The sequence below is a fragment of the Temnothorax nylanderi genome, unplaced genomic scaffold, assembly GCF_030848795.1.
Source record: "Temnothorax nylanderi isolate EJ_2023f unplaced genomic scaffold, tnyl_v1.0 TNYL_tig0625_pilon, whole genome shotgun sequence".
In the NCBI taxonomy this organism is placed as follows: Eukaryota; Metazoa; Arthropoda; class Insecta; order Hymenoptera; family Formicidae; genus Temnothorax; species Temnothorax nylanderi.
This window is the reverse complement of record NW_027249687.1, coordinates 31104-44353: the sequence shown is the minus strand read 5'-3', so window position 1 is coordinate 44353 and position 13250 is coordinate 31104. Positions and strand designations below refer to the sequence as shown.

The 13250-nt window shown below is 47.8% G+C and overlaps 3 protein-coding genes across 3 annotated transcripts; all 3 read right to left on the bottom strand.

Moving 5' to 3' along the window:
- Positions 1-231: 231 nt before the first annotated feature.
- On the bottom strand, positions 232-1964 carry LOC139784422 (uncharacterized). The gene is made up of 2 exons (XM_071723593.1): positions 1738-1964; positions 232-805 (listed from the first exon to the last, which is right to left on the bottom strand). The coding sequence occupies exons 1-2, from the start codon at positions 1962-1964 to the stop codon at positions 232-234; spliced, it is 801 nt and encodes a 266-aa protein (XP_071579694.1).
- Positions 1965-2468: 504 nt separating this feature from the next.
- Positions 2469-3258, bottom strand: LOC139784421 (uncharacterized). The gene is made up of 2 exons (XM_071723592.1): positions 3128-3258; positions 2469-3009 (listed from the first exon to the last, which is right to left on the bottom strand). Exons 1-2 carry the CDS (start codon positions 3256-3258, stop codon positions 2469-2471), a joined length of 672 nt encoding a protein of 223 aa, XP_071579693.1.
- An 8855-nt stretch (positions 3259-12113) lies between these two features.
- LOC139784420 (uncharacterized) lies at positions 12114-12889 on the bottom strand. Its single transcript, XM_071723591.1, has one exon. It carries the CDS (start codon positions 12861-12863, stop codon positions 12114-12116), a length of 750 nt encoding a protein of 249 aa, XP_071579692.1. The 5' UTR covers positions 12864-12889.
- Between the last annotated feature and the right edge of the window lie 361 nt (positions 12890-13250).

Below are 13250 nucleotides of genomic sequence, written 5' to 3'. Positions count from 1 at the left end.
CATTTTTATATTATTTTAAGTGATTTATTTATTGGAAATAAGAGGAAGAATATTTAATAATTTATATGAGACAGATGAGAAAAACGTTTAATGATCGCGCGACGAGTGCGGCACGCGCATTCTTATCGAGAGTTACCGCTCTGTAATTCTAAACCGCTGACGGTGGACAAGGGAACGGTAGACAGAAGGAAAGATAATTTTAGATACAGTGATATGCATTTTAATATACATTTATTTCTCATGTAATGCATCGTGTATAATATTATCTGCAGCATACGCCAACAGTTCACAATCAATAATTGAATTTTTATCATAAAATTCATGCAAGATTCTAACTGCATTACATTTATTGGTGATACAATTTTGGCGTAAAATGGTTACAAATTGTTTAAATTTTTTACTTACGCCATGAACATTTTGGCATAGTTGAAAATACACATTCTCGACACAATGTTCTAGTTCGAACAGGAGGAGTACGGTTGACGGTTTCATGTACAAGCTGGTGTCGCACGATGTCAATTTTACAATATCTGCGTCACGTATTTTAACGAGTTCCAGATCTCGAAACGCTAGCGATGATGGCGCTGGTGACTGCACGAGTCGCTGAATATCTGCACGTTTTTCGATGAATGTCACCCACGTTGCATGAGGCAGAATTATCCGATTGCCTCGGTTATCACCAATAAGTATATCCACAGAGGACATAGGTCCCACGTTGATTCCAACATCCAAAAATTTATACGCTGTCGATGTCAAGGCAAATCTCCTTCCCAAAATACGAGGCGTATAACGGGGTTTATCAAAACTGAAAAAATACAATTATGTTTATAGTAGTTAGTATAGGCCGATTCTAACCATGGAGCTCCGAGGGGGGGTGAGGGAGGGGGGTGGGTATCGGGTTACGCGGGGGGTGAGGGGGAGGGGGAGGGGGCGGGGTATCGGGTTACACAAGGGTATCGGATTTCGCGGGGGTGAGGGGGAGGGGGGGTATCGGGTTACACAAGGGCATCGGATTTCGCGGGGGTGAGGGGGAGGGGGGGGTATCGGGTTACACAAGGGTATCGGATTTCGCGGGGGTGAGGGGGAGGGGGGTATCGGGTTACACAAGGGTATCGGATTACGAAGGGGTGAGGGGGAGGGGGGTGACCTTGGCATACCACCGGAATGACTCACCGGGATGACTCACCGGGATGACTCACCTGGATGACTCACCGGGATGACTCAACCGCGTTCGCGGTCGCGCCGCGGGTCCGCGAGGGGGGGTCGGCGTCGCGCCGCGGGTCCGCGCCGCGCCGCGGGTCCGCGAGGGGGGGTCGGCGTCGCGCCGCGGGGATACGTTCGCAGGGGGTATGTTCGCAACGACGCCGTTAGGCGGCGCACAATGGGTAAGATTAACTCGATAGCGCACTATAAGTAGGAGCGTGTCTCGTCGATGACGCGTCGAACCTGTCGGAACATGTTCGTCGTAAACAACATTTTTCTGGGAAAAGAGGGGGTGGTTATCGCGTAGACTAAACAATCTATCTACGCAGTACGTAAAACAATCTACGCAGTACGTAAAAGACAAAGGAAAAAATGACGTCATCGGGACGATGATCGACCCGATGACGGAACGAAGCGATGATAAAAATTAAGGTAGGGATGGATATGCACGCAAAGAAATTACATCGTTCATTTAGGTGTAAAAAAAGCCTGTTTATTTAATTCTTCTTCTTTTACATAATATATCTTACGTACTAAAAAACTAAAGCTGCGAGCTCACAATCGATGAGCTGATTCGTATTGAACGCATCGCTAGCGTATATTACATTCGACGCTTCCTTGGGATCCGTCACGGTGGACGCGATATCGGAGAACTGCGCAAACTTTGCATCGACCGTCGCAAGTATTCTGACCAATCGATCGAATCTCGCATCGATGCACCGATCGAGATCGAACATACGACGCAACGTCGATTCGGTCATCATCAAGCGTACGTTTGCAGATTCAAGACGTATGAGTTTGACATTACGCGTCGAACCTGTCGGAACATGTTCGTCGTAAACAAAATTTTTATGGGAAAAAGAGGTGTTATCGCGTAGACTAAACAATATATCTACGCAGTACGCGAGACAAAGGAAAAGATTATTAAAAAATCAGTTAGAGCGAGAGAGAGGGCAAAGGGTATATAACGAGGGATGAAGCGCGTCGAGCCGCCGTCGAACCTGTCGGAACATGTTCGTCGTAAACAACATTTTTCTAGGAAAAGGGGGTGTTATCGCGTAGACTAAACAATTTCACGTTATTTTTTTACGACGCAGTACGCGAGACAAAGGAAGAAATGACGGATCGACGATGATCGACCGCATCAAAGCGATGATAAAAATTAAGGTAGGGATGGACATGCATGTAAAGAAATTACATCGTTCATTTAGGTGTAAAAAAAGCCTGTTTATTTAATTCTTCTTTTACATGATATATCTTCCGTACTAAAAAACTAAAGCTGCGAGCTCACAATCGATGAGCTGATTCGTATTGAACGCATCGCTAGCGTATATTACATTCGACGCTTCCTTGGGATCCGTCACGGTGGACGCGATATTGGAGAACTGCGCAAACTTTGCATCGACCGTCGCAAGTATTCTGACCAAACGATCGAATCTCGCCTCGATGCACCGATCGAGATCGAACATACGACGCAACGTCGATTCGGTCATCATCAAGCGTACGTTTGCAGATTCAAGATGTATGAGTTTGACGTTATTAACCGACGTACAAACTCTCACCGTTAGCGGTCCAACATTTATAAAACTATGGACATCTTTGTAGTCGTTGCGAAAGAAATTCTGAATGTTTCGCCGTTGCTCGTAGAGTGCTTTCCACGTTTCGAGAGACAACAGCAGTTCCTTTCCTCGATGATCTCCAACGGCGATCTCCACGTAGCTCGGTGGGCCCACGTTGATACCAATTTCGAGGAATTTATATCCCGTAGCTGTCAGCGCGTATCGTCTGCCGAGTATACGTACCGCGCGACGTTAGCGCGAAATGCTGTATAAAAGAAATGAAATTAGTTTATTTTTGTAAGTAATACAATTTGCAAAAATATAAAAACTGGGAGAGGCTCTATTTTTTCTTAAAAGAAACTTACCTATTACATCTGGCCTCATACGTTTGAGTTTCAACGTCGTGAATCGGCACGTAATAATTCACGGCATTCGCGCGTTTTGCACCGTTGTTGCTGTTGCTGCTGCTGCTGCTGCATCCTTCAAAGGAGAACATTTTCGCTCTCTAGGCTCTGAGAAGTTGACCGTCAGTACAAGCGATCGCGACAAGACTGATCGTGTAAAATTAATCTAGTATACGCAACAATTCCAAAAGTAATGATGTGGTGGGGGAAAGGGAGAGGGGGAATTAATGTTTATATATAGAACTGCGCAGTGGATTTTTTTATTAGGAGAGAGGAAAGTAAAGACTACTCTAACGGTGATGATGGGGGAGGGGGAGTAAGAAATAAAAACATTATAAAAAGTTATATATAATTTATTTTAAAAAAAGATCGCAAGTTCTTATGGCGTCGCGCGCGACCACCAGTTAAATAGTTTTATTACATTTTGTAACGCGCAATTCTTTTCATGTTTTCCGCATCGCATAGTATTGGTGTCATCTAGTTTATTCAAAGATTCGATATCTTCGTAATGCGCATCCAGAGTCTCGACGATTAGGTTTTTTCGCGCATAATTCTCCAGCAGATCCACCAGCCATTCTCGTTTCTGACATCCCTTGACGTACACGAGAGTCGGCATCTCGTCGTCGTCGTCATCGTCTTCTTTCTCATCATCGTCTTCTTCTTCTACACCAAGCACGGCCGATGTAATCAGGCGTTTCACCATGCTGTACGGCACGTTTCCGTCTTCCCATCGTAATCCATGGTGATTGCGAATCAACCAGGTAGCGCACGATTTATCGGATTTTGTGAGGAGATTCCACGGCATGGGGTAATTAAAGATGTGATGCGACAGAACGCAGCCTTTTCTCAGCACAGCCACCTCCTTCACGACAAATTTCATCCCAACGAGGAATCCTTGCAGGTCCACGAATGTTGGTACGGACATGACGAGATTTCTTTATATATATCTCTCTCTCGTCAATGCGTCAATCGAGAGGAATGACGCGCAACTCTGCAAAACCGTCTCGCGACACTCTGATTTATACTTCCCCCTCCCTTACCCCTCTCAATAATTGTATCGGAGACTGATGGAAAGAGAGAGAGAGAGAGAGAGAGAGAGAGAGAGAGAGAGAGAGAGAGAGAGAGAGAAAGAGAGAAAATATTCACGTCGACGTTGCCGCGAACGCTCAGACTATTCTGCGCACCACGTTCGTCAACGGGTTGTACTCAATCACGCGGTCGTGTATGATGAGACAGTAAGCGGAGGTATTCGGCGGTACGTTCTCCATGCAATCGAATTCTATTCTGACATCCACGGTGGCGTTTTTGACGGATTCGTTTTGGCGAGAGCAATCGATAATCACAAACGGCCCGTTACGTAGAAAAGTCGAAACGGTGAGACTCGGCTCGAGATATTCGTATCCGTAGTAGCCCTTGCAGAAACGCGCGTACATATCGTACAGAATCGCCCATCTGTGTTTACCAAAATCCAAATTCAAGTCGTCGTACGGATAAACTTCTGAGTTTAGATAAAGTTTTACGTTGGTCAAGTTGCAATCGTCGAATCGACTTGTGTCGGCGGACATGACGTTCTTCCGACCCGTCTGCAGAGCGAAGACGACGTATCGCGGTTTCTCGAGCTGAGTCGCGGTCTTAATGGCCCACGAGTGCTTGGTCGTGTTCTGCAACAGGGGATACTCGTACAGATCCCACGAACGGAAACCCATACTTAGATATCGTCCGTTTTCCAAGGTGCGCAACATCGACAGCTTGTTGATCTCGTTCAATACCACGTGAGGCATTCGCCATTGTATCTTATGTATTTTGATGGTGGGCTCCAACGCGAGACTTCCCACCAGGGAATTGTTGTCGTTGCGCGATCGTATCAAGATCAATTCGTGACGAGCATTGATCACCACGCGTTGTAATCCTCGCAAAATCCCAGTAACGTGTTGAGCGGTACGCAGAAATTGAAATATCCATTCGGGTTATTCTGTGGCTCCCAGCCAGCGTTTCTCAGGATCACGCTTCTGTCGGACGATACCGTAACGTAGTTCTTGAGCGTGCTGGTTATTCCTACGTTTCTGCAGCGATCAATCTCCATACCGTCGAGCTCGTATCGAATCTCGTCGAACATGAACGCAACGCAATTAGTCCCCAGTACCACGTTATCGACTTGGCCGGCTGCTCTGGTCACCGCCAATGTTCCTTCGACGTAGAGAAAACTTTCGCACGGCAACGTATACAGATCCTGTTGTTGTATGGGTATTCGTATCTCGTCGCTATAGTCGAACGTTGTGTTGGCGTACGGGTTGTACGTGTGAGTCTCGATCTTGACGATGCGATCGTCGAAGACCGGCTCGCCTCCGATGTTGACAATTTCAGTCATCGTTCAGATGTTTCGCACCGCGAATCCCAGAGATTGTAAAAATTTAACGTTTAACGCGTTGAGCTTCTTTCTCGTCGCTTGTTTAACACCGCCGAATGTCGACTTGACGATATCGTCGATCGGCGCAACCGTAAAGATATTATTGTTGTTATCTGTCGCGTGCTCCGAGTCGTTCAACACTAGCATCTCATATGTCGCGCGCACACTCACGCTCACGCACACGGCTGCCGCGTTATCGCTCTCGCCGTCGTACGTGCAATCTGACGGTGATCTTTTCTCCGCGAAAATCGAGCAATCGTCCGTCTTGATCAGCGACGCGTATCGTTAGATCAGTAACGCTCCGCGCGATGATCGGCAGGTAAATGATCTGCGCCGGCGTTTCCGATATCTTATATCCCGGTGGTACGCTCGGTGAAAACTCGTGTATCGTATGAACGCGTTTGCCGTTGCTGTACGCACCCGCGGTCACGTTACACTCCACACGGATAATGTTTACATTGATAATATTAATCGGTGCGTCCGATTCATGCCACTGTCCCGGCTGCAATACACGCGTCGACGAGAATCCCAGTAGCGATCCGACGTTGTTCGGTTTGTTAAAGTTCACTCTGAAAGCGCACTTGATCTCGCTCTTCATCGTATTGTAATTTGCGCGGAGCACTATCGGGTACTCCGCGACCTCGTCTTCGTAGCCGTTCGCGCGAACGGTCTCCTCTCGCGCGATATTCGCGACCGACGTATGATCGTCGTCGTTGGAACGGACCACGCGTCGCGGACGTTTCCGTGAAATTTCACGTTTCAAAAACTCGTGTATGGCCCGTATCTCGTACGATCCCTCGGGAATCGTAATTTCCGTGTCATCCTCGTCGAAATAAAATTTATTATTCAAAGAATTCACGTTCGGAATCGTGTGATAAGTCTCAAAACACGTTAAACCTAGCTCGTAGTCACCGTCGCTCAGATCCACCGCGGGAAAATAGTGCTCCGCGAGGATGCTGCTCTTCCCGGTCAGCGTGAACGTTATAGACATGTCGACGAGAGCTGTTCGATGAACACTGAGTTTCCGCAAGGCGCGTCGTCAGATTTTAAATTAGCGTCGATCGTCGTCGATCGTCCGGAGAAATTGCAAGCACAATTGTCCACAGATGCTCTGATCGTATCGCTGATAAGACGTGTGATTGTACTCGATCTTCGTCACGCTCGGTCCAAAATATTGCACCAGTTCTTTCGGTGGTCGAAGATTGCCGAAACTGTCGAAATATACGACTCGATCTCCCCTCTTGGCGTACGCTACCCAATGGGTGCCGGGGCCCGCTGCATCGTCCAAATTCACGATACCGCTCTCGTTTCGATGTACGCCATCGAAGATCGGTAACGAATCACGCATGAAAACACCTCTGAAGAACGGTACGCGCATTCGCTTTGCCAATCGACTCAATTGTACGTTAGTCGTAATATCCGTGGGCATATTTAACGTCTTTTTGACGTTTTTTTTTTCTTTCTAATCTCCAACGCTACTCCTCGCCCGCGTTTGTGCGGGCCGAGATACAGTCCTTGTCCATATTTGTATGGAGCGAGATAAAGTCCGCGACCTTCCATGGCGCGATTGTGACGTTGCGTCTCTTCCAGCTGACGCCGCGCGGCTTTGCTAGCGTTCATCGCCGTTGTAATTCCGGCCGCTCCGCCGGCCAGAGAACCGAGAACTCCCAACAACGGTAGAATCGGCAATACGCCACCTCGTTTCGCTGTCGGAAGTATCCGTTTCTTCGTCGACCTTTTCCTCGCTCGTGTTTTTCGTGATTTCAAACCCATTCCGAGCTTCGTCTTAGCCTTCATGGCCGCCCAGACGGCTGTAGCGGCAGCCCTCTCTCCGAGAGCCGAATCTCTCGCGATGACGCGTCCCAGCGCTCTCTCGGCGAGTATCTTGTCCGCCGCGTGTCTCTCGGTGAGCTCGTTGCTACGCGAATAGGCTATGTCGTGCTCGCGACACGCCGCGTCCAATGGATTTACACCCGGATCACCTCTAGCCAATCGTTCTTGCAAACGAGTACCCGGACCGCAAAACTGATAGCCGGGAATGTGCAATTCGATCGGAAGTGCACCTATCGCGCGATTAAACAGGCCTCTACCTGTTTTTATTTTCGTTGACATTCGCCGCAATCCTTAATCATCGGAGCGGGACCGTCGATGTGCGTTCGCTGCCACGGTTGATTGTAATATGCGTCACAGCGACGATAGATCTGAACCTCCAAATCCGTCTTTATATGCTCCGGAAGCTTGTCCCACACGTAGTGGACGTGATCGCCGCACATTTGCAACAGAACGGTTTTCGGCACAAATTGCAGCTGTTCAGCGCTAAAATCGCGAATGTCTGAAGGTCTCGACAGCAGGACGAACATCTATGCAACTGAGCGATTCGCGGTGCCGCGCACCTATAAATAGACGTTCGAACGGTAGTTCGATTCAGTCGGCAATGCTAAGAGAAAAAAGAAATGAGATTCGTGCGACAACCGTTGGCGATTCGCGTGACGAATTGCGACGGCAGATCACGGCCGATGGAGGGCAACGCGGAGAAGCGCAGACACGGTACGATGCTGCCGACTACTATACGCGCGATCATTTGCGGCCCCTCAAATTGCGGTAAAACCAACGTTCTGATAAGTTTGCTGGAAAGTCCGCACGGTGTACGTTTCGAGAATGTGTACGTGTACTCGAAATCGCTGCGACAACCGAAATACCGATATCTGGAGAATTTATTGACATCGATCGACGAAATCGGCTACTACACCTTCTCCAATAACAGTGACGTCATTCCACCGAGCGACGCGTGCCCAAACTCGATCTTCGTCTTCGACGACGTGGCATGCGATAAGCAAGACACTGTGAGAGAGTATTTCTCAATGGGCAGGCACTCGAGCGTCGACTGCTTTTATCTCTGTCAGACGTACGCGAGAATACCTAAACATCTGATACGCGACAACGCAAATCTGCTGATCCTATTCAAACAGGATGGTACTAATTTGAAACACGTGTACAACGATCACGTAAATACCGACATGTCGTACGATGAATTTTGCTCGTTGTGCCACGATTGTTGGCAATGCAAGTACGGATTCGTAGTGATAGATAAGGACAGCGCGCTTTCGAACGGCCGATACAGAAAAGGGTTTAACGTGTTCGCGATACCGCAAAAGCGGTCAGTCGTCGCCGATACGTCGTCGAAGGTAAAACGTTAGCGTTACAGAGAGAGATCGACGCTCTGCTTTGTTTTTTCCCCGCGATGGCTGCGATCAACGGGAGCGAGACGATTCGCGAACGCGAGAAGATCGTGAAAGATATTGCGAAAACGAGTAATTCGATTCGTAAGAAACTTCGCGCTTTGAAGACCGGTAAGATCAAGAAGGACATTGAGTTGGACACGCACTTTAAACCTCTCATCGGGCCGCTGAAAAAGATCGTCGACAACTCGAGCTTCACCGCGGTGAAGAAGGAGAAGCCGGAAAGCGTCGCTGGCGAGGAGGAGGAAGATGCTACACCGAAGATAAAGAGGGAACGATTAGACTCCTGGTCGGATCTGTCATCGTCGACACCGCGTAAATCTAATCAATCGAAACGCTCGATAGTACTACCGATAACCTCTACACCGATAACCTCTACACCGACGCGAACCGTGCAACGTACAAGTCCCGAATTTCTCGAAAACGAGTATGTTTTCGAAACCACGGATGACTCGATCGGGACGACCGTTCAAAAGCAGTTGCAAACGTCGGAGGGGCGAGAATTGTTTATAGAAACGTTGGAAGATCACTTGGGTCCACTGAGCCGAGTGTATATCTCGTTTGTTTTGGGCGCCGATCCAACGATAGACAACGTGTATGGCGTTTATCTCGGAAAGAATGAATTGATGCTCGGTAATAAACTTTTTGACGTGGACGCCGCGGATAACATTTATATCGGCGGCGTACGATACGCCGGTACACCCGGTATTTACGAGTTGATCTTCAAGACAATACCCGATGATAAACTCTACACGGAGGCCGATAGGGAAAAGTACAGGAGCATACTGTTGGCGACGAGTGCTCATAAATACAAGCACGATCCTCGCGAGCGAGTAAAGGGTAACAGGGGATACAAGTATCTATGGGTAATCTCACCGTTGATATCGACCGAATCCAAGACAAAAAAATCCGGAAAGGGCGTATTCGCGCCTCGCGCGATAACGCTAACCGACAATAAGATTGACTACGTGCACTGGGACGACCCCAACGAGCTGGTGGATCGTCTGCGATTGCTCGACGCATCGCGTCAAGCTGGCAACAATGCCCACGACAACGAGATCACGTCAATCATCGAGGAACTTCGCGAGGCTGGGCTTATTATAAATTAAACGGCGCGACAGCGATCCGTTCAATCGGTGTTGAAATGCCAATCAATAAATTTGGATTGTTCGAGCGGAGCGAAGACGCGACGAATGCCAATTCGTACCATCGGTGGAGCGGATTAGTGAGAAATTTCGTGCGCGACAACGCTCTGTGTCGCATCGCCACGGACTTTGACGCAAGGTCGTGCAAGATTCGTCGCGTAGCGCAACCTGAGACTGACGGTGACGCTGTTAACAAACTATACGTGGATCAGTGCGTTAAAAGTTTGCGAGATCAACGGAAAGAGTCAGACGAGAAGCTTACCGCGTTCGAGAAGGACGTGCGAGCGTTACAGACTGCGGTAAACGCGCTTCGGCGTGCGAATATCGTTAGATTGGAAACGACTCGCGAACGACGATGAGTGACAAGAAACGGTTCAGCAGAAACGACTATCGAACGGCGACGAGTGAAGAGAGGCAACGGTTAATTAACGACGGCGACGAACAGCAACGAACGACTCGAGAACGGTTGTCGGACGGCTGTCTTACGGTTCAAGAACGGTTGTCGGACGGTTCAAAAACGGTTCAAAAACAGCTCAGAAACGATTACGAGCGGTTCAGAAACAGGTGCGAACTACGCGGTGACAGGAAAGGCTACAAACGGCTAAAGAACGTCGACGACGACGACGACGACGACGATGAATGATAAACAACGGTTAACTGACGACGACGAACGACAACGAACGATTCAGGAACGGTTGTCGGACGGCCGTCAAACGGTTCAGGAACGGCTCGAAATCGTATCTGAGCGGTTCAGAAACAGCGACGAACGACGCAGAAACATAAACAGAAACGGCTACGTACAGTTAAAGAACGACGACGAACAACCAACGAAACGTTAACCGAACATGAGACCGTTAAAATCGACCGATGTGGATAAAAATATCGAAAAGCGACGGCTGGTGGACAAATTGCACGCACCGGCGAGAAGAAATTTTCCCCGCAGACACGTTATAGTGCGAGGATACGACGATCTGTGGCAGGCTGATATCGTCGAGATGCGTCCGTACTCGCGTTTCAACGGAGGCCACCACTACATACTCACCGTCATCGATGTGTTGAGCAAGTACGCGTGGGCCGTGCCGCTCAAGGGTAAAGGCGGCAGCGAGACAGCTGACGCTATCGCTGAGATAATTCGAGATAGCGGGAGGTGCCCTAGTAATCTACAAACCGACATGGGAAAGGAATTTTACAACACCGACGTGCAACGCCTCGTGAGAAAACACGACATCAATCATTATTCCACGTATTCGGTGATGAAGGCATCGGTCGTCGAGCGATTCAATCGCACGTTAAAAAACAATATGTGGAAGATGTTTACGCTCAATGGAAATTACAAGTGGGTCGACACATTGCCGCAACTCGTGTCGGATTACAACGCGCGCAAGCATCGAACGATCGGCATGCGACCCGTCGACGTTACCCCCGCGATCGCCGAAAGACTCTTGGCTACGGTGTACAGCGCGATAAAGATCGCGGGCCCGGCAAAGTTCAAAACGGGCGACTCGGTACGCGTCAGCAAATACAAGACAATTTTCGAGAAGGTTACACGCCGAATTGGACCACCGAGGTGTTTAAGATCGTTAAAGTGCAGCATACCAATCCCGTAACCTATCTACTCGAGGACTATCGTGGAAAATCCGTCGCTGGAGCGTTCTACGAGTATGAGTTGCATCGCGCGACGTATCCTGACGTGTATCTCGTGGAGAAAGTACTGCGGAGGAAGGGCGACGAGGTTTACGTGAAATGGCTGGGATTCGATGGATCGCACAACTCTTGGATACACAAGAATAATGTTATTTGATTCGTGCAAACTGTATTTTATTCTTAATATAAAAAATGATACATGTAAAGTGTTTGAAATATGTAATACATATACAGTATATAATAAAAAATATTAAATGCTAAATACATGTACAATATCTTTATTAATATCCTTCCATTAATATAATACATACGTTACATTACATACATACATACATACATACATACATTTATATGTTATACTACTACATTATATTACGTTACATACATACATATGTCGTGTTATCTACTACATACATTACATACATATATATACATACATACATACATACATTGTATACATTATATTACATACATTACATACGTATATACATTACATACGTATATACATTACGTTATATTCGGTAATGTCCCCACGGCAACGTATCGGTCGAATCCGGCACGATATATCGCTTATCGTCATACGGACTCAGAGCGATTTTCGTCTCGCTGATAGTGTACACTTCGTGCATTTTCGATCGTATGCACGACTGCGGTCGAGTAATTTCCATCTCATCGTTCAGACACCGCGTGTAGTCGTCGAACGTAATGGTGCGCGCGATAACGTTGTTTTTGACACCTTTCGCTTTTTTACAATCTTTTTTGCCATCGACTCGCAAGGCGTACATTTTCGCTCTAAGTCCAACGAATTCGGTCATGATTGCGCCGTTGTTTTCGTCCTTCATCAGGCCCGGCACTTTTTTATTCACGAGAGGCATACCATAAGCGTTATCTACCGCGTAGTCACTCGTGTCGAACCTGGCTATATCACGTTTCATCGTCTCGTACGCGTCGTCGCACTTGATATGATAAATCAAACTGTCCGTGTCGGTATACATGATTCTACACGAGTCGCGGTACAGGGGAGACATGTACTCGTGGTGAAATTCGTATAGGCATACCTTCGACAGGTCGAGGATGCACATGCCGACGTAGATCGGTTTGTCGAATTTCACCTCGAGTTTGCGCAGTTCGACGGCTATCAGATTTTCCGAAAACACACTCCTGCTGTGGAAATTCGGTCGCGCGATCATTGCCTCCGCGCCGTATCGTCCATCCCACTTCGTCAGTAATTTTACATCGACGTGATTGCGTACATTCTCCATCGTTTTCCCGAAAACTGCGTTATTCATTAATTTATATAAATTTTTTTCGAACTCATTTTTGGCATGTGTTCTAAATTTTGTATTGAGTTCGATGTAAGCGCGGAGCCACGCAGATTGAACGAATTGTAATACGCGATGTATTTTTGTGACGCGAAGACCGTGGCGCGTGCACTGCTGTAGATTGCGATAATAAATAACGTAACGCTCCTTATCGTTCACCGTAGCGAGAAGTTTGTCCTGCCGTTTGCCGGGCGGTTTATCGCGCATCGGACAGAACGGTAGGTCAGTGTGCGCGTCGTGTTTATCCGCAGGATACTCTAGGTCGACCTCGAGAATATAGCCGGTAGGCGAATCCAAAGCGATCGCGTTAAAGTCGAAATTCGACAC